The sequence below is a fragment of the Dromiciops gliroides genome, chromosome 1 (genome assembly GCF_019393635.1).
Source record: "Dromiciops gliroides isolate mDroGli1 chromosome 1, mDroGli1.pri, whole genome shotgun sequence".
In the NCBI taxonomy this organism is placed as follows: domain Eukaryota; kingdom Metazoa; phylum Chordata; class Mammalia; order Microbiotheria; family Microbiotheriidae; genus Dromiciops; species Dromiciops gliroides.
Window position 1 is genome coordinate 548334557 of NC_057861.1, and position 25720 is coordinate 548360276.

A 25720-nucleotide genomic window follows, 5' to 3' on the forward strand; every position below is an offset into this window, starting at 1 on the left:
CATGTCTGGGATTCTCTCTCTGAATCTCCATTTCCTGGCTTCTTTCAAGTGGCTGCTACAATTCTACCTTCCACAAGAAGACTTTCCTGATTCCTCCTTAGGGCTAGTGCCTACCCTCTGTTGACTATTTTCAATTTATCCAGTAGAGATCTTCTTTATACAGAGTTGTCTCCCCCACTAGAATGTTGGTTCCTTAAGAGCAGGGACCATCAGAAAGTTAGCCAACCAGCATTTATTAAGCACCTAATAGAAACTAGGCACTAGGCTAAGCACTGGGGATACAAAGAAAGTTTTTAAAAAAAATAGTTCCTGCTTTCCAGGAGCTCCCATTCTATAGGGGAAGACATGTAGATGACCATACACAAACAACACATATACAGGATAAACTGGGGATAGACTGAGAAGAAAAACACTGCCTTTTACCTTTCTTTATATCCCTAGCCCTTAGTACAGTACCTGGTTCCTATTAGGTGCTTAATAAATGCCTATTGACTAACTGACTAAATCTGTGACCCTACTCACCCACAAATTGGATCAATCTAGAAAGAGGATAGAATGTGAATGGATGGATGGGTGAATGGAGTTGAATCTTTGGGGGATCTTTGACAAGCCAAAAGGTTAAAAAAAAATAGTCCCTGCTTTCAAGGGGGAGAAAACATACTCTGAGAAGGAAGCAAAGAGAACTATTGACCAAGTGATTTGGAACCTCTGAATAGAAGAGACTTAAAAAAGTGGGTCTGATGACGTTATTTGTAAAATATCCCCTATTAGCTATTTAGCCTCACCCCCTCTACTTCTCTCCTGTTGACATGTCCCCTCATTCTGCTTTCTCACTTGAATTTTTCCCAGCATCAACAGGAAACTCTTCATGGGAGCCTAATAATACTGAATGATGTTTTTCACTCTGAGCTCTGCTGTGCTACAAGATGAACTAACCATTTGTGTTCTGTGGCCTGGCATCATTTTTTGAAGCCCAGGCTCTGATTGAGTGCCAATATAAACCTTTTTTTCCCCTAAATTTTGAAGAATAAATTGGTTTACTAATTTCACCATTAAGAGTTTATCAAAGCAAGCATCATTTCAATCTTCCTGTAATCAATTGGCATTTTCTGTGTTTATCTCCTCTTCAATTTTTAACACAGGCGTTTGTACACATCAATTTGCCTCGTACTCTTCGTACATATGCTTTAAATTACTTTATCATTGTATAAATTTCACAGCCATTAAAAAGCTCTAATACCAGGATGGCTGATGTGGTGTTAAAAATTGGATTCAATTCCATGGGGTAATAAATTGTGACCTAAATTCAATCTCTCATGGGTGACTGAAGGATACAATGAAAAATTATTGCTTTGTCATTTTTTACCTAACACAAATATTCTATGCAGGCCAGAAGCCAGGAACAGAGAAATGGGCCGAAACCACCACTGGCTATTTTTCAACAGAGGCAGTGAACCGGATTCTCTGATGCTTTGGCCGCTCTGTGATCTCATCACACTTGTATTCCCTCTGACAAAGCCCACAATCCCTCTATGCTCTCTCATCCTATGAGATTCGTGACATTGTCTCTGAAGATTCAGAGACAGAAGGGACCCGAGAGATCACTTCATTTTACAAATGAGAAGAATGGGCCCAGGGGAGATAAAATAACATGTCCGATATCACAGAGGTTTTAAGTCAGAGGTGATATTAAAGCCTAGGTGCCCTTAACTCCAAATCTAATACAGATTGTGGTCTATAAAGTAAATCCTATCCTAGCTGTGTGACCATTGGTAAATCATGGAAGTGATTTAACTTCCTGGGGTCTTGGTTGCTTTATCTGTAAAGTGAGAAGTTTGGACTAGCTGATCTCCAAAATCCCTTCTACCTCTCAATGTATGCTCTTAAGTGACTTAAAATTTTAGAGCCTCAGCTCCCTCATCTGTAAAAAGGGGATACCAATGCTTGTACCACTTACCTCACTGGACTGCTGGTGAGAAAAGCACTATTCTCACAGGGACAGAAAAATGAGAGTAGTTATGAATTGTTGTTATTATCATTGTCATCATTAACATTATTTTTGCTGCCCTGTAGCCTTATCTACCCACCTCAATAGAAGTCTTGCTTTCATTTTTCCAGCATCTGTGGGGCTTTCCACCCTCTCTTGTCCTTCATCCTACATGACCAGCCAACCTCCTTTGATGGTCGTATATCTCCTTGGTAGAGCTGCTCATGCTGCTTCTCAAACACTAACTGTTGTTACCAACATGTTGCTGTCTGCTCATACCCACCATGTGTCTTTTTATTGCCTTCTGGGTTATTTGTTATTTTAATTGTTCCAGAAGAGTGGTTTTCCATGACTTGCTGCTGTTAGGCACCAGTGGAAGAATATCAGCACTTTAAAGGAGAGGATTTACTGGATTCATGTGGAAATGGTGAAATACAGTCAAAAGGGCCCTGACCTCGGAGGTCAAAAGACGTAGGTGTGAGTGCTGCCTCGGACCTTTGTGGGCTATATGATGACGCCACTGCTCTGAGCCTACTTCCTTTAGAAAATGAGGGGAGACTTTGGTGTAAGGGAATGCAATGGATGGTATAATTTCCACATTCTGTTTCAGTTCTAACATCCCATGGTTCTGTGAGTCGCTGGCTGGCAAGCAATCAGCTGCAAGGAAGGGAGAAGTCTCATAAGAGAAAGACTCTTTCATTTTTCTGTGAATCATAGCCTACTGACATCATCCATCTGGTGTTCAGCTAATCAGCCAAATCCCTGGTACCTGGCCAGGTTGAGGCAGAACCTTCGGAATTTGAGGGGGAAAAAAATCATTCTAAACTTCAGGCTGCCCCAGAGACATCATTGTGCTTACCCAAGAGGTTCCCAAAACTGTTGACATTTCACCCACAGCGGGTCCATATCATGGTAGAGTTATGGTGAATGCCTTGAGTGAAATCAAAGTCAGATTAGTTGCTATCTTTACAGAAAACCAGACTAGTTTTTCTGATGATAATAATTGACATTTTAAAGCCCTCTGTGACTTGATGGTATAGTGGAAAGAACTATGAAGCAAAAGTCCTAAGAATTAGGTTCTAATCTGAGCTCTGCCACTAATATGTTATTCAACTTTGGACAGGTTGCTTAACTTGACCTCAGTTTCCTCAGCTGTAAAATAAGAGGGCTGAACCAGCTACTCTTTAATATTTATCAAATCCCGGGATTCTATTAATTTAATCCAAGCCTCTTCCCCTCCCCTTTGAGCTTTCTGCTCTGTCTATATTTATTCTTTCCTTTCATTGGCAATTCTTGTTTTAAGCATAGAGTAATTGACTGAAACCAGATGAAAGAAATTAGATAGATTAATATAAAATAATATAATACAATATAAAATATATAAATATATAATATAAATATAAAATAATAATACAAATGCTCCTTCATTTGACAAAAGAATTATCTACTGGACTCCTTTAATTAGAGAAAATTTAAGATTTTGTTCACAGATCAACTACTATATGACAGAATAATAATGACATTTAACAATAATATTAATAGTATAATAATAACAACAGCACACATTTACATAGAATTTTACTCAATGCAAAAAGCACTTTTCTCACAACGGTCCTGTAAGGTTGAACCAGATGACCTCTAAAGTCCCTTCTTTTTCTAAATGTATGCTCCAAGTTGTTTTTCAGTAGTGTTTAACTCTCTGTGACCCCATTTGGGGTTTTCCTGGCAGAGATACTGGAGTGGTTTGCCATTTCCTTCTCTAGCTCATTTTACAGATGAGGAAACTGAGACAAACAGGGTTAAGTGACTTGTCCAACGTCACATAGCTGAGATATGGTTTGAACTGAGGTCTTCCTGACTCCAGGCCTAGCTGCACCCGTAGCACCTAACCTGTAAACAGTGCAAGTTATTATTATCCTTATTTTATGAATGCAGGAACTTAGGCTCAAAGAGATTAAGTGAGGGGTGTGCTAGAGCCAGCTCTAACTGGCGTTCAGAACTCATTGTTAAATTCTCAGTATTCTTATTTATATCTCAGGAGTGGACAATCACTACAAATCAGGACTTGATTTATTGTTTTGCTGATTGTCTAGACTTAATAAGGTGCTAATAACATAGATTAAACTTTAAAAAACATATACATCCATAATCAACCCCCCTCCACCAGAGCCTGGTTGTTAAGCATCTACCATGACACCCCTGTATTGCTGTATAACCATGATTTGAACTCAGCAGGAAGAAAGATCAAGGAATAAAGTCATCACAAGCGACTAGTGGTTGAAAACTGAACTATAATTTTGGGGACAGCTTGGATTTTATGTCTCTGTATATGTAATTTTCCTGATAGAATGCCAACTCCTTGAAGAGGGGCAGGGGCTCTTCACTTCTGTCCTTGTATTTCCATTTTCTAGTTCTAATGCCTGGCACACAGTTGGCACTTCATAAATGTTTGCTGATTGTTAAAGCACTTTCACATTCCATTTGCTCACCATAGGAAACCTGTATGGTATTTGGAGTGGGGGTTATTATCTCCATTTTATATATACTAGGAAATTGAAATTCAGAAAATGGAGTGAGTGCACCAAGGTCAGATGATTAATTTGAGGCAAAGCCAGGAAAAAGGTCCCTTCACTTCTTGTCTGCTCTATGTTCCTACCATCATGCTCCTAACCGTTGGGCTGAGGGTTGATACTCCTGCCATGATGCCTTCCTACATAGGGCAGAATCTCTAAGAGAGTTTTTTATATGTACAGTTTCCTAAATTGTGAGCCAATATTCTTCTTCAATCAATCAATTAAGAAATATTTATTAAGTTCCAGGTACTGAGCTAAGCACTGGAAAAAGAGGCAAAGGAGAAGAGACTATTTACAGAATAAATAGGAGATAATTAACAGAAGGAAGGAACTGTAATTAAGAGGGGTTGAGAAAAGTTTCCTATAGAAGTTAGGATTTTAGTTGCATGCACTAGCCCCTAAATAAATAACTAAAGCAGGGGGCAGCTAGGTGGCACAGTGGATAGAGCACCGGCCCTGGAGTCAGGAGTACCTGAGTTCAAATCCAACCTCAGACACTTAACACGTATTAGCTATGTGACCCTGGGCAAGTCACTTAACCCCAATTGTCTCACAAAAAAATAAAAATAAAAATAACCAAAGCAATGGCGGATGAGCCTTTTGGTAAAGGGGAAATATTAAGCCTCTGCATCCTAAGTCAGGTATCTAACTTTGAGCATCTGACTGCTCAAAGGTTTTGGTTTCCAAAAGACCTCATGTTATCCATGAGCAGAAGGAAAACTGATTGGTGAAACTATATACTGAGCTGCTTCAAGCTGTTGCCTTCTTCCCCCATGAATTCAAGACTATCGACACATTTTCAACCTCTCATTCTAGAGAGATGTCATTGTGAATATCTGGAGGGTGGGACAGACACACACACACACACACACACACACACACACACAGAAACACAGAGTGAAATAAGTATGTAAAGTAGACTCTCCTGGGGGATATACTTATTTGTGCTGGAAGTTTTAGAAAGGGAGTGGCCAAATTATGGCTTTGAGGTTTGGAATGACAGTTATCCCTCCCTCTCACTACTGGTTTCATGCCTACAGTGTTGGCATCCCAATAGTGATTTGCTCTCCAAGCCTTTTAGGTTTCGCTTCCGGGCACAGCAATTACAGAACAAAGGAAAGCTCTCTAATGATGAGTTCTAAAATAAATAAAATAATTGTACAGCTGGCAGAGTCCTTTGGGGGACTGGGGAGAGGAGGAAGGAATAGAGGGGCTACATTTATTATATTTCACTCAACTCTATATTTAACAGGCTGAAATGTATTGTGGGTAACTTTGTTTTCTTTGCATATTGAAGGTCAAGAAGAAAAGAGCCTGCCTTTGTATGATGTGTGATCTGAGGTCCCTTTGGTTATGAGCCATTACTGATAAGCTCCTTTTGAGTAGTGTTAAGGGCTAAAATTCTAGCTAAACTGTCTAAAATATCTAATGAGTGGTCGCCAATAAATTATAAGCTTTAGCAAGAGTTAGATTTTTAAGCATTTATTAAGGAGAATAAGAATTTGGTAAAGAGAGAGAGAAAGGCCTAGATTCCTATCTATTAAAGGGAGAGCACATTTCTAGCTCCCTTCTCCGCCAGAGTCCAGAGGAAAGAGCCCCAGAGTCAGCGCCAGTCTCTTCCTTCCTCCTCCCACTAGTCCGCGTCATTTCCTCCCGCCAAAGAAAAGACTCCTGGTCTTGCCCTCAAAGACCTTCGCTTCATGGGCAGAACTCTTCTACAGTAAGTATCCAGCAGGTGGCGTTATTCCAATCGTTACAGTAGGGATCATTTCATTCTTTTGACTTATATCCCCAAGTACCTACCATAGCACCCAACACATAGTAGGTGCTTAATAAATACTTGTTGATTGCCTACTTCTCTGGAAAACCAAGGATACTAACTAGGAAGGTTTGTGCCAATGGGGTTTTTCCTTGAACAAACTTCATATAGCCTAAAAGACATATCCCTCCAAAGGGTGATTCTGGAGACGCGATGTTCAGGAAAGAAAGGGTTTGCAATCTTATTCTGGGGCCAGAGGGCCCTTTGCCCCTTCAGAAGAGCCCAAGGAATATTTCCCAGGCTGAGGATCAAATCTGGTGCTCTATAAATTCTCATATACCGTATGAGGACAATTGGCGATGAGTTGAGTTGCAAAAGGTTTTGATTAATAAAACTTCAAACCGAGAGTACTGTTTTGTTGTTTTTTTTCAGTCTTTCCACCACTGTTTTCTTAGCGGATTCTCCCAACAACACTATGAAAACTTTAGAGTGAGCACGTCAGTATAGTAAAAAGATCAATGAATTTGGAGTCAGAAGTTCTAGGTTCACATTTAAGCTCTGTATTTAATACTTGTGCAAATAGAGGAAGTGTAATATTATGGAAAGAGTGCCGAGCTTGGAAATGGAAGATTTCATCCTTATGGGTTTAAATTCTAGCTTTCACATGTATTACCTGCCTCTCTGGCCCAATGGGTAGAGCAGAGTTTTGGACTTCCTGAGTTTAAAGTGCCTCACACACTTACTGGCTGTATGACCCTGAGCAAGTCATCATCTTTTTGGGCCTCAGTCTCCTTAACTAGAAAAATTAGGGGATTGGAACTGATGAGCTGTTAAGGTCACTTCTAGCTCAAAATCCATAATCCTATGAGCCCTCTGACTCAATGCTTCAATGACAAGGCAGGCCATTAATCAATTAACAATCAATTAACAAGTATTTAAGCACCTAAAGTTTCTTCCAACACTAAATCTATGATCCTATGGTTCTATTCATGGGCCTCAGTTTCCTCATCTGAAAAATGAAGCAAGCAGAACTGTATGATCTCTTTCAGCTGGATTATACCCATTTGAGAACTAGGAAAATTGAGGCACAGCAGAGTTAAGTGAATTGTCAGGTTGAGAAGCTCATTAGCTTCTCCTTTGCATGATTAGAACCCATACCCCTTGGTTCCCCTTTCTGTGTTCTTTTCCCTAGACCCTACTGCCAAAATTTTCTAGGGCCAGGCCACTCTACCAGTGAACAGTTACATCATCTTGTCTTCCTTGTGCGGAAGGCACAGGGAGGGACTTTCCACAGCTGGCTGTACCATCTGGAGTGAGGCAAACATCCTACCAGTCCCTCTCTGCAGATGGGCAGGAAGCTTTCTCCTTTCCAAAAAGCCATTCACCCGAAGTCTCTGGCCTTCTCCCCTGGCTATTGAATAAATGGAGCTTGTCACGTCCACAGACAGCTGCCCTTGTATGGGAGCCCAAGTTCCAATTCTCATTCCCAAAACCTAGAAAATCATGTCCCTACTGCTGTGAAGCTTGCAACCACTGATTCCTCAGGTGACTCTAACAAAGATAATGCTGACTACTTGTTGGAGAATTCTCATTTCCATTCCAGCTACAGAAAGCTGCTATCCATGGGTTCAGATACCAGAAACTTACCATTCCTCCTGGGTTTTTTTTTTTTGGTTTGCTTTTTTTTTTTTAGCAAGTATTTAGCTGTTACATTCCCTCCAACTCTCTAAGTCCATTAACACTCAGTCATTCCAAACAGAATGAAAAGTGCCATTAAATGCTGTCATCTTTGCATACCTTAGAGTTAAAGCATATCAGATTCAGAAGGGACCTTGGAGGTCTAGGCCAACCTTGAACTCAGTACTGAATTCAGTCAACAGCATCATCAAAAATGGTCATGGAGCATCTGTCTGAGGATCTCCAGTGACAGGGAGTTCATTATCTTGTTTAGGTAGCCCACTCCACTTTCAATTAAATTCTATTAACATTTATTAAGTGCCTACTACATACAAGACACTTTATTAGACATTAGGGATTTGAGGACCAGACCTGTGATTTCACCAATTCAAATTAGCATCTGAGTTATGAAAGAGGTTAAATGACTGGTCCAGGGTCATACAGTCAGCACATGTTAGTGGTGGGACTTGATCCTGAGCCTTTTAGACTCTAAGGTCAGTTCTCTATCCATTATTTCATACGGTCTCTCAGATGATTTTAAAATTCACAACAAAGAATAAATACAAATAGAAATAATGTGTAATTCCATTTTCAACATGATAAATTTAAAATTAGAATTTATGCAAGATATTAGATCTAGACAGACACATCTGGGGGTCATCAGCATAGTAATGATAATTGAATACATGGAGGAGAGCACTGAGATCCCCAGAGAGAAAATGTAGAAGGAAGTTTAAAGGGTCCAGTATGGAACCTTTGTTAATACCCACTCTTTAAAACTTTTTTTTTTTTTTGGTGAGGCAGTTGGGGTTAAATGACTTGCCCAGGGTCACACAGCTAGTAATTGTTAAGTGTCTGAGGCCGAATTTGAACTCAGGTCCTCCTGACTCCAGGGTCAGTGCTCTATCCACTGCACCATCTAGCTGCCCCTGATACCCACTCTTTTTTTTTTTTTTTTTTTTTTTTTTTTTTTTTTTTTTAAGTGAGGCAATTGGGGTTAAGTGACTTGCCCAGGGTCACACAGCTAGTAAGTGTTAAGTGTCTGAGGCTGGATTTGAACTCAGGTACTCCTGACTCCAGGGCCAGTGCTCTATCCACTGCGCCACCTAGCTGCCCCACTGCGCCACCTAGCTGCCCCTGATACCCACTCTTAATAGGCAGGAGGCAGATGACATTCTAACAGAGATTAAGAATGTAGGGGATTGGGGCAGCTCGGTGGTGAAGTGGATAGAGCACTGGCCCTGGAGTCAGGAGTACCTGAGTTCAAATCCGGCCTCAGACACTTAACACACACTTACTAGCTGTGTGACCCTGGGCAAGTCACTTAACCCCAATTGCCTCACTAAAAAAAAAAAAAAAAAAAGAATGTAGGGGATTGGGGGCAGCTAGGTGGCGCAGTGGATAAATTATCAGTCCTTGATTCAGGAGGACCTGAGTTCAAATCCAGCCTCAGACACTTGACACTAGCTGTGTGACCCTGGGAAAGTCACTTAGCCCTCACTGCCCCGCAAAAAAAAAAAAAAAAAAGTAGGGGATGATGAAAATATAGCAGTGTCTCAGAAGCCAAGGAAGCAGAGATTTTTTTTTTTTTCCCCAAAAGGAAGAGGTGGTTGATAATGTTAAAAATCTCGGAGAAGAAAGAAAGAGAAGGACTGGGAAAATGCCACTGATTTTTTGCAATTATTAGATCATTTGTAACTTCAGAACAGTTTCAGTCAAATGATGGGGCTGAAAACCAAACATTCTGGTTCTATTAAAGCAACATAGGAGCAGTGGATAGAGTGTAGGCTCTAGGGTCAAGAGGACCTGAGTTCAAGTCTGAGTTTCAGACGCTTACTAACTGTGTGAGGTCTGGACAAGTCACTTAACCCTATTTTCCTCAGTTCCTCACCTGTAAAATGAGCTGGAGAAGGAAATGGCAAACCACTCCAGTGTCCTTCCTAAGACAATCCAAAATTAGGTCACAAAGGGTTAGATACAACTCTAAAATGACTGAATGACAACAGGGATCACACAAGGTCTTTTGGTGGCTATATCACACTGGTAATTGAGCTTACAATTCACTATAACTCCTATTTTTAAAAATATAGGCATGACTTTCAAGCCATGTCCTTCCCTTGTATTTGTGTGATTGAATTTGAACCTGAGGACCAGATTTCACTTATGCTTTTATTAAGCTTGCTTTGTTTAAATCAAAGGTCATTAAAAGGGAAAAGTAAGAGAGGGAGAATCAAGACAACTAAGTGATTTTAAAATATTTTCTTTTTGTGCAGACATGTTGATTAGTTTATTCTGGAGAATGGTAAGCTATTTTATCTGAGTGGGCTAAAATTATTGTATTTGAACCAGGGAGGGATGGTTAATGGGGCCACTTGGCCAAGTTTCTGAACATTTGCCTTACACTCCAATAGAAATGAATGAAACATCTGGTTGCTCCAGGGATTGTCCACAGATGGTATTTTTCCTTGCCCAGCTTGGACAATTAGGAACTAGGAGAGCTGTCCCCACAGTTCAGCTGAATCAGGTAGACTAGATAAATAGCTACTACAGTGACCAGTGACTGGATAGTATCTCAGGAAGCAACCTTAGAGAAAAACATGGCCCCATCATTTCATGTTAAAAAAGACTCTCAACACTGGCCCTGGATTCAGGAGGACCTGAGTTTAAATCCTGTCTTAGACACTTAACACTTACTAGCTGTGTGACCCTAGGCAAGTCACTTAACCCTCATTGCCCCACCAAAGAAAAAAAATCTTTCAGATGAACATAGTGGATATAGTAGATATAGTCTATATACATAAAATTAATATTTAATCTCTACACCCCAAAGAGTATGGGACTGCCTGTCTTCTCCTTTACACATACCCTTTAGGTTGCATATTGCCTGTTTGTGATATTCCCTTTTAAGGTGCCCTATGGAAGGAAGGGGACAATGAGAAGCATGATTTGTTCCCAGAACTAATGACAGCTCCAGAAACTAATGGTAGAGGCACAAAGTCAGGAGATAATATAGAGAGTCTTACACTATTTGACCCAGAAAGAATCTTTGAAATTATCTAGTCCAATTCCATCATTTTTACATAACCATTGCGTTTCATAGTTGAAAGGCATCTGGGTAGACACTGAACACAATTCATATTTAAGAAAGAATTCCCCTTTAATATACCCAAGTTGTGATTCAAAATTGAAGGGGGACCAATCACTTCTGGAGGCAACCCATTTCTCTTTTGTATCACTCTAAATGTTAGGAAGTTTTTCTTACACATTTGCCTCTTTTCAATTTCCAACTATTGCTTCTTGTGCTCTCCTCAAAGGACATGTAGATGCAATTTAATTTGTCTTCCAGGTGAAAAGTCTTTTAAATACTGAAAAACACCCAGCATGCTCCCTCTGTCTTCTCTTCTCCAGGCTAAATATTCCCTGTTCCTTCAATCAGTCCTTCTCTAGACCCTTTTCTATCCTAGTTGCCATACTCTAGGCACTCTCAAGATTATTCATTTCATTCTTAAAATATGTAGATGATACTCCAGTTGTGGTCTGACTCACTTCTGTAATCCTGGAAACTGTGCCTCTCTCAACCTAGCATGAGAAAATACAGAAAAGTTGATGAAAACCCATCTAGGGAAGCAAATTGTACAAGGTCACAGAATGCATGACATAGTGCAGAAACGTCACTGCATTTAGCATCAGGTTCAAGTCAGGACTTTGCTATTTTCCTTAGAAAAGTCACCTCTCCTTTCTACCATACAGCTTTCTCATCTGTTAAACTAAGTAGACTGGACTATATCAGAGATCCTTAACCTAGAGTCAGTGAATTTGTTTGTATTTTATCTGAATATTTTGATAACCATATTTCAATATAATCATTTTCATTTGTAATCCCATGTATTTTATCTTATGCATTGAAAGACATTGTTTTGAAAAAGAGCCACAGGCTTCACAAGACTGTTGAAAGATTAAGATCCTCCCAGGCTAGATGAATATGAGGATCTCTCCCAGCTCTAACATTTTATGATCCTATTTTGCTAGTCATGATCTTCCACAGTCATCACTGAACAGAATCAGGACTCGAGTCCAGTTCTTAAAAGGGAAAGAGAAGAAAACACTAATCTAGGAGGTGAGGGAGAGGAAAGGAAGGAATGCCAGCCAATTAAAAGTTGCTGCTGTTGTTGATGATATCCAAGACGAACAGCCATTGACAACAAAATGTGAGGTGAAGGGAGGAAAGGGGATTAGAAGTAGTTAAGGGATCCAAGATTTTCAGCCAGAGGTCAACTACTGACGGCTCTTACTGGGCAACTCTTTGTGACTAAGGCTTCTCCATGTAGACTAGGATTAGGGACCAACTTCTGGCTATGATAGAAAGGTATTATAACGCCCTGAGCATCTGGAACAACTCATCTCCAGTAAACACAGTACATCCCAGCAGGGCTTTTGTTAATCTGCAAATTCCCCTGCTCCCTTTCTGCAAACTGCTCTCTCTGGATGTGTTTCCCTGGGATACCATGTGTGGTTGAATTCCTTCCTTCTCCCCCCAACCTAACTGCTTTCTCGACTGATGAGGTGCAGTCTGAGGCGGGCAATTTGCAATTGCAAATAATTTACACTTGATAAAAATAACCAGGGTCTCAGCAGAAAATAAACGATCTCAGAGTTTTCAGCCTCTATCTTTGGCTGCGGGGAATATGTTTTATGTATTCTCCTCAGTAGCCATTTAAAAATGTCAGCATTTAAAATCCTTTTGATTGAAGCTTCAATCCTTTCCACTCTAACCCATGAGGGAGATCGTTGCCTTAATTATATTCAACTTCTAGCCTAATGTCAGCTGAAGTTGGAGTTTTGTTATATTGAACACAATGGCAACAAGAGCCCTACATATGTAGATATATGTATATATCTACATATATATTTCCCCCCAACTCTTCATTTAGTGAAAAAATGAAAGCATTTCAAAGCTAAAACTGCAGCTCCTTGTTACACTGAGGTAAACTCCGGTGTCATGATTTCTAGAAGTGAACCCAATCTCCCTATGTGGTGTAATTACATCTTAGCTTTCTGCAGAAGAATAGTTTATAGCTTAAATGCTATTAATTGTAAGCCGTTTTGTTCCACGGGAAGTTGTTCATTGATAACTACCCAATTAGGGTTATTTTGCAATTAGTCTATTCACAGTAAATTTATTGCAACAGGAGGAGTCTGTGGAGCAGCAAATTAAAGAGTTGTTGGGTCTGCATATGCAAGGACTCTTGAATGCCAATCTTATTAAACAGTTTATAGCTCTCTGGAGAATTCTGCCATGTTGACTAATAGAGCAAAGGTCTATAATAGAGGAGTCCCAGGCAAACTACCTTGCCAGAGAACACCCAGTTAGCTAGATCCCTTTGACTTTCATTCATGGATCTGCACCTGTACACATGAGTGTAGAGGTATGTAGAGTAAATATCAACCTTGGGATAATGTGGTATTTGTAGTAGCACGGGATAAGCAGTCAAGAATACTTTTCCCACCTCAAAAGACTCCCCTTTACACTCACAGGGGAAACAGAATGTCTAGTCCCCAGGTTACAATAAACCAGCAGAGCTGTCCCTACAAGTGAATATTGCTATACCTTTAAAACAGGAACCAAGTCTTTATAAGTAGCTGATTTAAAACCCTTTGGCTTTGAGTAGAATTATATGTTCCAGCAAAACAAAATAAATCCAAATACAACTGTCCTTTCTATAGAAGAAAAGTCAATAGAAACAAACAATAGAAAAATCCTTTGTTTCCAAGAGGGGAAAGAATTTAGAGCCCTTGTCGTGCCTCACCATGCAACTGGGAACAAAAGTGACCAACAGATCTTTCCCACCAAATACAAATCTGCAACAACAGGAAGTGCTTTCCCATTGATGACTGAATGTACTACTGGATTACCATTAGTGGTGTGCAAATTTTGAGTTGGTTTCCTCAGTAGTGAGGGTAGATTTACCCTGAAACATCCATATACCCCCTCACCCTTGACTTGTTCTTTTGTTGTCAATTGTTTGAGTAGTGTCCAACTCTTTGTGACCCCATTTGGGGTTTTCTTGGCAAAGATACTTGAATGGTTTGCCATTTTCTTTTTCCAGCTCATTGTTGTTGGGTCTTTTTATTTTTACTTTTATTTATTTATTTTTTTTTACAGAGGAGGAGTTGAGGCAAAAAGGGTTAAGTGACTTGCCCAAGGTCACCGGCTAGTAAGTGTCTAACATTTGAACTTAGGAAGAGGAGTCTTCCTGACTTCAGGCCCAGCACTTTACATCTACTGTGCTACCTGGTTGTTCTACTTATGACTAATGACAAAAGGGTAAACTCAGTCAAGGGGGTGCAATCTATGGGCTTTGGGACAAAATGAACTAACCATAGTGTTTGCCTCACTAGCAGAGTGCTCTCTGACTAATTCAGTTAAACAACCTCAAGTGTTAATGATTCAGGAGGCCAACATTAAAAGGGATGTTTCTTTTCCAGCAATAAAGTCATTTGAAGCATCTCACTTCCAATCTAAGAACCAAGAAATAAATGACTGTCTCACTAAACCTTAGTCTTAAGTCTGTTCAAGAGAACACAAGGAAAGTACTTGGCCAGATCAGAAATTCAGCTATCTAGAGGAAAACAAAAACAAACAAAACTCAGTTTTCCAGTTTGTTTATTTCATGAAATCAAATGGTCAGCTTGGCATTCTCTTTGTTGGTCAGTTAGCCTGTCTATTTTCACTGCATACTTTTTCTCCCCATCTCCACTTAAGTAGTCAGTTCCACCCACTTGTGAAGCTACTTAGAATCCTTACAGAGAGTTCATTGGTGTTTGCAGAGATTCTGGGTTCATGTTCAAAATGCTCTATCAGTCTAGACTGGGGATACTCTGCTATTAGTTTATTCCTTCACTGGGGGATCACTACATTTCCTAGGGTAAATATGCAAGTAGCCTAGAGGAATCTCTAAATACCTGTTATTCTGGCCAACTAACTCAAGGAAAACTAGAACAGTTATCTTGTCCCCACAAAATAAATGGTGATCAACAGAGTGATTGTGTCATCTTTGAATCTTCTTTCTTCCTCTCCTCAAATATCCAATCATTTTACAAATCCCATCATTTTGACCTCCATAATATTGCTTGGATCAGACCCTTTTCTCTACTCACATGGTTATCACTCTAGTTTGGGCAATTATCATTTCTCACCTAGACTACTGAAATAGTCTCCTAATTGGTCCATCAGCCTCAAGCCTGTCAGATTTCCACACAGTGCTACCTTCTCTGCACATAGCAGCCAAAATGATTTTTCTCAAGCATTGGTATACATGACCAGGGCATTATCCTACTCAACAAAACTTCTCTGGTCCCTTATTACCTCTAGGATCAAATATAAACTCCTCTGTTTTGTATTTAAAGTCCTTCACAATATGCCCTCAAACTAGTTTTCCGGCCATATTATACATTATTCCTCTTAACAAACTCTACAATTCAGCTAAATTGGTCTTTTTATTATTCTTTACATATAACATTCCATCTCCAGTCTCTGTACCTTTATACTGGCCACCCTCTCCGTCACTCCTTGGAGTGCCCTCCCTCCTCACATCTGCCACTGAGAATATCTAGTTTCCTTCAAATCTTACCTCAACCACTACTTTATACATGTAACCTCTCCTGATCCCCCTAATTTCTAGTGCCTCCCATATCACCACCAAATTATCTTTTATATTATTTTGCATGTATGGAAAATTTTGAGGTGTTAACACAAATAATTTGAACCCAAAGTAGTAAAGGGAGCATTATGGGCATTGGCTGCCCAGTGCAGGGTTGGGGGTGGGGGGAGAGAATGAGATTAGGAATGAAAGGGGAAACCGTTATGATTCAGAAAAAACATTCTCCTTTGGCCAAACCCTCTCCTAGCCAACAACTTACCTTCAAGGGGACAGAAGCGGGTCACTTTCTCTGGCATTAGCTTCCCCAATTTGTGCTGGCAGTATATCTCAGCAATCTCCTGACGACATTGCTTGGACTTAGACCGGGACAGAGCAGAGATGGCCTCCTTCCCAGAGATATCACACCTTGGCGGCTGGTCGTACTTGAGTTCAGGAGAGCCGGCCCCATTCTTCCGGGTATGGGATTGCTTGGAGGATTTGGGGCTTGCCTTGGCTGCACTGCTGTTCTGGGCAGCTTGATTGCTATACTGCAAAGCTTCATTAGAACCTTTTCCCAGGAGTGAGTTCTCCTTTACTTTTTCCTCCTGCTCTAGTTTCTTCTTCAAATGTTCCTTCTGCTTACTCAGTGACTTCTTCCCCAGGTCTGGCTGGTGCTTCTGCCTCTGCGTCCTCGGGGCAAAGTTACTGTTATCGATATTTTCAAAGTCTTTTGGCACAGAGTTTTCATTGTTGCTATCTGTCCTCATTTTCTCCTTGGGCCGGTGAGAAAAATATCCATCCTATAGAGAGAGGGAAATAAAACAGAAATATTAACAGAAGTGTATGATTAAAAAAAATGTATAGGACTGATGAGTTTATGGAAGATGGAATTTTAGTTCAGGTTTTGCTTTTAATTAGCTTTGTGACTTTAGCAGGGTTACTCAGACACTCTGGAATTCAGATCCTCCAAATGTAAAATTAAACGGTTAGATTAGATGAGTAGTTCTCAAACTTTGTTCATCCATCTATCCCTTCATCCCTCCCTCCATCCATTCCCACACTGTAGCATTTCTTGCCATGAGGGATCTTGGCACATTGAACATTTAGGCTGGTAATAAAGAAGGGTTCCAAAGTATTAGGGACTACAGACTCATTACCCAAGCCTTGGGATTCAAGTCAGCAAACATTCATTAAGCACTTATTATGTTCCAGGCACCATACTAAGCACTATGAAGTAGAAAGATCAGCCCTACCTGCAAGGAGCTTACATTCTATTGAGGGAAGATAATACTACATAAAAGGAAGCTAAAAAGGAGAGGGGGCAAAGAAAGGGGTAAGGTAGCCTGGAGAGATTATTCTGCCTCTTCTTTCCTTCCTCCACTGCTTCGCTTCATCCTCTTCTTTCTTTGCCTCCCTGGGTCTCATGGTAGAGAAAGCAACTTTGTCCTTCTGAGGGATAGTGGTGCAATTGTGACCTTTCCAATGCCAGGCTGGGAAGAGCTTCAAGCAAACTGAATCTGAAAGCAGGAACTGCGGAATGTGGAAGCCTAGCAGTATGAAAAGGGGTTTCATAGTATACCCTCTATAAATTACTGGATTGGACAGTCTCCAAGTTCCCTTTGAAATGAATACTTATCTCAATAAGATCATTGTAAACAGAGGGGCAGAAAACATATTCAAGCCACAAGTCCAAGTTCCATGAAAGTACTGTTGATCTGAGACAGCAGAAAGGTAATTCCAAAAAATAATTGCATATTATATATAACATCCATGCATGTGTTACATATCTCATTACCTTTATGATACACACATATGCAATGTCTGGAAAAATAGTCTTTGCCACTGGTAGGGCAACTTGGTACAGTGAAAAGAATGTTAAATTTGAAGTAAAAGGTCTTCTGTTTGAAATATACTTGCTACCTGCATGATCTTGGACAAGTCGCAGAGGAGCCTTGCCCTAGAGAAGATAGCTTAGATTATCTAGATCTCACTCTCTTCATCTGAAAAATGAGGGAGTTTGACCACTGACATGAGACAGAGGCAATCACTAAAGATGAAATAGAGAACATCAATTATATGAAATTGAAAAGCTTTTACACTGGCAAAATCAACACTATTAGAATAAGAAAGGAAGAAGTCAATTGGGAAATAATCTTTTCATCAAATATCTTGGATAAGGGTTTTATATTCGAGATATATAGGGAACTAACACGAATGTATAAAACCAAAAGCCATTTCCCAATTGATAACAGATCAAAGCATATGAATAAACAATTCTCAAAAGAATTGTAAACTATTACAACTATATAAAAGATTATGTCAAATTACTAATAATAAGAAAAATTCAAAACAAAATGACTATTTCACCTCATAACCAGAAAATTGACAAAGAGGATAAAATATGGGAACAATCAATTTCGGAGAAGTGGTATTAACACACCAATACATTGGTGTAATGGTGGAGTTGTGAATTGATGCAAATATTGTTGTTATTCAGTTGTTTCAGTCATGTCTAACTCTTTATGACCCCATTTGGGTTCTTCTTGGCAAAGACAGTGGAGAGGTTTGCCGTTTCCTTCTCCAGTTAATTTTATAGATGAAGAACTGGGTTGAAGTGACTTGCCCAAGGTCACACAATTAGTAATGAGGCTGGATTTTAACTCAGGTCCTCCTGATTCCAGGCTCACCTCTCTATTTACTATACCAAAAACAATTTGGAATTATGGTAAGAAGGTGACATAAAATGTTCTTTGACTCAGAGATGCCACAAATAGGCATATTCCCCCAAAAAGTAAGAACAAAGAAAAACATAAAGAAAATTCTTACAAACAACTTATTTATAGCAGGGGAAGGAAATAAACATTTATATATTACCTACTGTACTATGCATTTTACACATATTATCTTATTTGATCCATACAACAACTCTTTGAAGTAGGTGTTATTATTATCCTCATTTTACAGTTGAGGAAACTGAATCAAATAGAGGTTAAATGACTTGCCCTGGGTCACACAGCAGGTAAGGGTCTAAGGATGGGTTTTAATTTAGGTCTTTCTTATCCATATGTGTGTTCATACATGCATGCATGTGTGCATATGCTTGCTACCGGTTGTTTCTGATATATTTATAGCAGAAGACATTTAGTAAAAAAGAACTAGAAACAAAGAGATACACACTGATAAACAAATTATGGTACATAAATTGAATATTACTGCCCTGTAAAAAATGATGTATATGAAAAATACAGAGAAATCTGGGAAGACATATGAACGGATATAAAGTAAAGTAAGAAGAACTGGAAAAACAATAGGCACAATGACTACAACAATGAAAAGAAAAAGACCAGCAAAAATCAAAACTGAGCAGTATGGAATTATAATGACCAATTTTGGCCCTGAAGAAAAGATTTGAAAATTATACACCCTCTTCTTTTTCCTTTTTTGAGGAGATAGGGCATGAGTAGGAGGAATTCTGCATTATCAGACTTGATTAGTATGTTGGTTAATTTTGCTAAGCTACTTTTCCCCCCCATCTTTTTTTTTCTTTTAGGGATGGCTCTCTTTGGAGGGAAGGGAAAAGTAATATACTGAGAATTCAACATAAAATTCAACATAAAATTTTTAAAAATTTTAAATGAAAGGGTTGGTTGGACTATGCCTCTAAGTTAGCTTCCATCTCTAAATCTATAATCCTGTAATCTAAGAAGAAGATATTCAATATGATTGCTTCAAATGCATTCAATCCACATATTTTCCTTCTTCCTTTCATTACATTCCCATTCCTTAATCATGTAAGTCAAATCTACTCCTTCCTTCCCTTCCCATGTCCCCAGAAAACAATGTAAATTCGCCAGAAAAATCCCAGGACCAAGGACAGGGCAGTCTACTGTGAACTGCAGTGCCAGACTTGATGAAGTAGTTGGTGAAGTAGAAAGAGCTTCTGTGACTGGGCACTACTTATACTATTAATGCTGTGGGTCGTTACTGCTTCCAGAGCAGTAACTAAGTCCCTGAGGATGAGTCATGGATCCAGGGATCATCCTTATTTATTCTTGAAGCAAGGATATGAAAAGACTTGCCATAAAGAGCTATGTCAGGCAGTACAGTATAAAAGATAGAGAGGTGGGCTTGGAGCCCTCCAAAGCCAAGCGTTCGAGTCCCACCTCTGACACATATTCATGGGATAACAATGGGCAAATTGCTTAAACTTTCAGTGCTATAAGCAATTCACTAAGACTAAGAAAGAACACTGGCCTGCTATGAAAAGAAAAAAAACACACGCAATTCTCTCCCAGTACCCAGTTATGACTGCATTTAATTTTGTGAAAGACTGAGGAGTATCCTGGACCTAGTCTTAATGGCTTCCTGAGGATGTAGGAAGTTGCATGGAGTGCTGGATAGAGCAATGAATGGCCTTGGGTTCAAATCCCATCTAGACACTAATTGTACAACCCTGGGCAAGTTGCATAATCTATCTTTACCTCAGATTCCTCATCTGTAAAACAGAGGGTTGTAAAAGAATTTGATGTCCTCTGTCTAATCTTTTCTACCTCCAAATCTGTGATTTTAGGAATAAACTGCAACATGCATGTGTAAAGGTGATAGGAGGCTAGACGGCCCACAACTGAGTGATTTCATGCAAAATGAAAACTGAGCCTATTTTTACTCTTATGAAATGAACAGTTCAGCAATAATGTCCCTATTTCTTCTTGAATGTATTGTTATATCACAGAACCTATTGCTGTGGTCATAACCTGAACATATATCTGTAGGATGAAAGGACAATACCCAGGGAGAATTCTGAGACCAGACAAAATATTAATTGCCTATATAATTTTGCCCCTGTTGCTATAGAAACTCATTTGAGTATAGCAATGATTACCAGAGAAGATTTCTAGGTTTTACTTTCTGAGTGATGTGTGTGTGTGTGTGTGTGTGCGCGCGTGCGCATACACATGCACATGCTCTTAGTTTCAGGAAGATCTGAGTGTAATTCCTACATTGGGTCCATGCTAGTTGTGTTAATATGGGCAAGTTACTATTTAACCTCTTAGCATCCACGGTAAATCGTTAAGATTGTCACAAACAGGGGGCAGCTAGGTAGCGCAGTGGATTAAGCACCGGCCCTGGATGCAGAAGGACCTGAGTTCAAATCCGGCCTCAGACACTTGACAATTACTGGCTGTGTGATCTTGGGCAAGTCACTTAACCCTCATTGCCCTGCCAAAAAAAAAAAAAAAAAAGATCATCACAGACAAAATGATGAGCAGAATGCTTTCAGAAAAACCTGGAAAAACTTACATGAGCTGATGCAAAGTGAAATGTACTGTATACAAAATAACAGTAATATTGTAAGATGATCTGCTGTGAATGACTTAGTTATTTTCAGCCATACAATGATCCAAGACAATTCTGAAAGATTTATGAAAAATGCAATCCATCTACAGAGAAAGAACTAATGGGATCTGAATACAGATTGAAGCATAACTTTTTGTTAGTTCCTTTTTTTAAAGTTTTTTTGGTCTGTTTTCTTTCATAACCTGACTAATGTGGAAATGACTACACATGTTTAACTTATATTGAATTGCTTGAGTTCTTAAGAGGGGGTAGGAACAGAGGGAGGAAGAGAATTTGGAACACAAAGTTTTAAAAATCAATGTTAAAATTTGTTTTTACATGTAATTTGGGAAAATAAAATTATAACTAAATTTTTAAAAAAGATTGTCACAAACAAACTGCTAATCTGACCTAGTTCAGGGAGTTTACACACTGGAATTTCTCTATATAGATGTAATCATAGGTCCTTACTTCCTTCTCATCCCCACAAACAAAATAAAACCAAAAACCTTTGACAGGATACTGAATCTATTCCTTCCTCCTCTTCTCCTATCCCCAGAAAACAATGTGGGTTGGCCAGAAAAGTCCAAGGACTAAGGACAGGCCAGTACACTGTGTACTGCAGTGCCAGGCTTGATACAGTAGTTGATGAGGTAGATGGGGATTCTGTGCCTGGGAACCACTTATACTGCCAATGGTGAGGATTGGTACTGCTTCCGGGGCAGTGACTAAGTCCCTAAGGATGGTTAGAATCAGAGATCCAGGGATCCATACCTGTTTGTTCTTGAAGCAAGGATATGAGAAGACCTGCCACAGAGAGCTATGACAGGTAGTGCAGTATAATGGATAGAGAGAGCTGGCCTCTGAGCCCCAAAGCCCTGGGTTTGAGTCTCATCTCTAACACATACTGATGGGATAATTCTGGGCAAATCACTTAAACTTTCAGTGCTTTAGGAAACTCACTGAGACTAAGCTTCAGATAGGGTGAATGGTAGAAAGAGTTTCTTCTGGACTTTCCCTAAACAAATGAAATCACAAGTCAAGTCTCTTTCCTTATATAGAGCTATAAAAGGACTAATTCCCAATATTGAGCCCTACATACAATCTATTTGTTCTTTCATTCACTCCTTTCCACCCCTGTGATCCTCTGCAGAAAGAGACCCCGAGTCTGCATTTAGAAGAACTGGGTTCAGGCAATACTTTGGACATCAACAAGCATTATTGAGCACCTACAAGGTGCTAAGGCACTGTCCTGGGTGCTGAAGATACAAATACAATAAATTCCCACTTGGCAAGAGCTGACAAGTCATTTAACCTCTCTGAGTGTCAGATTTCCCCCTATCAAATGGAGGGGTTAGACTATATGTCCTCAGAGGTCCCTTCCAACTCTAAATCTATAAATCTAGGATCCCTAAATTGCCTCACTTTTACCCTGCCATCCTTTTATTAAAAAAGTAAACCAGGGGGCAGCTAGGTAGCGCAGTGGATAGAGTACCGGTCCTGGATTCAGGAGGACCTGAGTTCAAATCCAACCTCACACACTTAACACTTACTAGCTGTGTGACCCTGGGCAAGTTACTTAACACTCATTGCCTCACTGAACAAAAAAAAAAAAAAAAGTAAACCGTCATTTATCTGAAAAATTGTTTGCTGATTCCCACCTACTGAAAGAGAAAAGAGTTGTCCTCTCAACATTCCTGTTCTATTTCAAAAGCAAAAGCACTCTTTAAAAAATGGCCTGACCTGTCCATATAAGCACACAGATTTTCTCTTCCTTGGAGAGACAGACAATTTGCTTGTTTTGTCTCCACTGTCCTCCTTAGCTAACATGAATCGAAATCCTCCTCATAAGCACATTTTCAAGGAGTTAATGAGTCCAGGGAATAGCCAAAAAGAATTTGCATCCACAGAAATCCATGTTCTTTCTCATCAGTCTCATTTGGCAGAATATTTAGGTTTCTGGGTCTCCTTTCATTCCCCATTAACTGGTGGTCATACGCTCAATGCCCAGCAGAGAACACTTTGTTTTAAGCTACCTATTTAAAAGCTCCCATTCTTCATTGGTTCCTGGATGCCCTTCATAGAGCTTAACTGGGCACAGAACAACACTGCAATTACCATTGGGTTTTTTTTTTCTTTTTTTTGGCTAGGAAACCTATGAATACTAATCTGACAAACTGAGAATAGGAAATTCTGCTAGTTAATTTGTCTTATCAGTAGCCTGAATTGCTATCAATTCTAATTTAACACTTGGTTAACACACACAGAGCCTACCCAAGGCAGCCCTAGAACAATAGGGATGATTAACTCTAATATGGCCCCGGAAGTGAATCCTGGTCCAGAGGTTTTTGAGCCACCACAGGCAATCAGATGCTTCAAGTATAAGGGAAGAGGAAAACATGGAATTCCCTAAAAAGAGGCAATTAGAGGCCTCTGGGCTCTGAATTGTACTGAAAAAGTTACTACTAGACAATTTGGGAGAACCGCCTACTTCTCTGGGTCCCGAAGACAGATTTCTGTTCTTGGGGTGTTCCTATCAGTCAGATTTTAAGTGTTTGCCATGTACAGAGTGTCCCCAAAGTCATAGTGCAAACTCAATATTCTCTCTCATTTGATACTTCCAACAATCCTATGAAGTAGGTAGTCTAAGCATTTTTAATCCCTGTTTTATGGCTGGAGACACTGAAATTCATAAAAGTTACATGACATACCCAAAGTAATATAAACTAGAGTTCTGGATTTGGCAGTCAGAAAGACCTGGATTAAAGGCTTGTATACTTACTAGCTGTGTGACCAGGGACCAGTCACCTTTGCTAATCCTCAGTTTCTTTCTCTATAAATTGGGGGTAATAGTACTTGTATCTGCTGCACTGATTTTTGTGAAACTCAAAGGAGGTATTGTGTGTAAAGTGTTTTGTAAACACTTAAAAGGCTGTATTAAAAAAACAAAACAAAAAAACAACTAAGACAACAGCAACTGTGTGATGCAGTGGATACAGCATTGGACCAAGAGCCTGAATGACATCAGTTCAAATCCAGTTTCAAATGTTGGTGGTTTTGAAACTTTGGGGCAAGTCATTTACCCTCTTCCTGCAAACCCCTGTCAATTTACACAGGAAAATGGGTTTAATAATAGCACCTACCTCACAGGTTGTTGTGAGGATTATGAGATAACATATAGAAAGCATGTTGTAAACCTTAAGGCGATATATAAATGTTGTTATTATTTTTTATTTTTATTTTTTTTGTGGGGCAATGAGGGTTAAGTGACTTGCCCAGGGTCACACAGCTAGGGAGTGTCAAGTGTCTGAGGCTGCATTTGAACTCAGGTCCTCCTGAATCCAGGGCCGGTGCTTTATCCACTGAGACACCTAGCTGCCCTATCATATTTATTTATTTATTTTTTGTGAGTTGTTGTTTTTATTACAATTATTATTGATCCAGATCCATAATTATATGGATATAGCAAACTCTGAGACAGCTAGCTGGCACAGTGAATAGAGTCATCTTTCCAAGTTTGAATATGGCTTCAAATACTAATTAGCTATGTGACCTTGGGCAAGTCACTTAACCCTGCTTGCCTCAGTTTCCTCATCTGTAAAATGAGCTGGAAAAGGAAATAGCAAACCACTCACTCCACTATGTTTGCCAAGAAAATCCCAAATGGGGTAATGGAGAGTTGGACACGACTGAAACAATTGAACAAATAACAATGTAGAAACTTTACAAATGCAGATCAGCAACTACCCTACAGTTTATAGTATTAGAAAGCTTGGGGCACTGTGAAATAAAATGACTTGCCCAGGGTCCTATAGCCAGTAGTACCTGTCAGAAACAGGACCTGCCTCTGAGGCTGGTTTTCTATCTACTATACCCAAATGCCTATCATTTTCACCATCACCATTATTATTATTTTCATGACTACATGGTGTAGTGAACAAAGTAGGGGACTTGGAATTATAGAAAGACCTGGATTCAAATCCCATCTCAGATATGGATTATCTGTGTGAGCTTGGGCAATTAATTTAACCCATTTTTATCTCAGTTACTTTATCTGTCAAATGAGAGTGTGGGATGAGATGGACTTTGTGGTCCTTCCAAATCTAAATCAATAATGATAGAGGAGGGTCCAAGGAGGAAGAGATCCTCTTGGATTGATCCCAGCCTCCCTTTCCCCAGGGTTGGCTCATTCCCAGGACACCAAAACATCAGTTCCCTCTCTTTTCAAAACAGACCTGATGAAAGTGTCATGGCAAACACGCATGCCAAAATGGAGAATAAATTGAGCATCAGGCCCAGGCAGACCTAGAGCTAATTAACAATAAACATACAAACATCTTGTTTTAAATGATCACTGCCTGGGTGACAAATTGGCTATTATTTCACATGTGTGATCAAGTTGCCATGTTTCCTTTATTCTTAACCAATCTAATACCATCACCTTAGGTTATTTATGCTAATGAAACATTTTGACTTATTTTATTTTAATGTACTTATCACAATGATTGCAAATTCAAATGTTTGCATGAGTCACTCAGAAGCTCTAATTGTGTGGCTGCTGTTGCCGCATCTCTCAGCTTCTGCTGGAATCCATTTTTATTCTCAGCAAATAATTAAATGCAATAATGTCCTCCATTCCCATTCAACCTTGGGCATGTTTAGAGCCAATTCCAATCAGGCAGAAATATGCTAAACACAATCTGGTTCTGCAATATAGATTACATTACACAGGGCGCCATTTTAAGAA

The 25720-nt window shown here is 39.6% G+C and overlaps 1 protein-coding gene across 2 annotated transcripts in view; it reads right to left on the bottom strand.

The window, feature by feature from the left end:
* The window catches only part of XYLT1 (xylosyltransferase 1), a 418011-nt gene that overhangs the window by 177674 nt on the left and 214617 nt on the right, over positions 1 to 25720 (bottom strand). Inside the window, exons 1-2 of one of the 2 annotated variants that reach the window (XM_043973452.1) lie at positions 21483 to 21523; positions 15917 to 16436 (exon numbers count right to left, since the gene is read on the bottom strand). In XM_043973452.1, coding sequence (XP_043829387.1) covers positions 15917 to 16403 — 487 coding nt within the window. In that variant the 5' untranslated portion in view covers positions 16404 to 16436; positions 21483 to 21523. Of the gene's footprint in view, positions 1 to 15916; positions 16437 to 21482; positions 21524 to 25720 lie in introns of those variants that run through there. The other variant, XM_043973444.1, reaches the window with a different exon arrangement.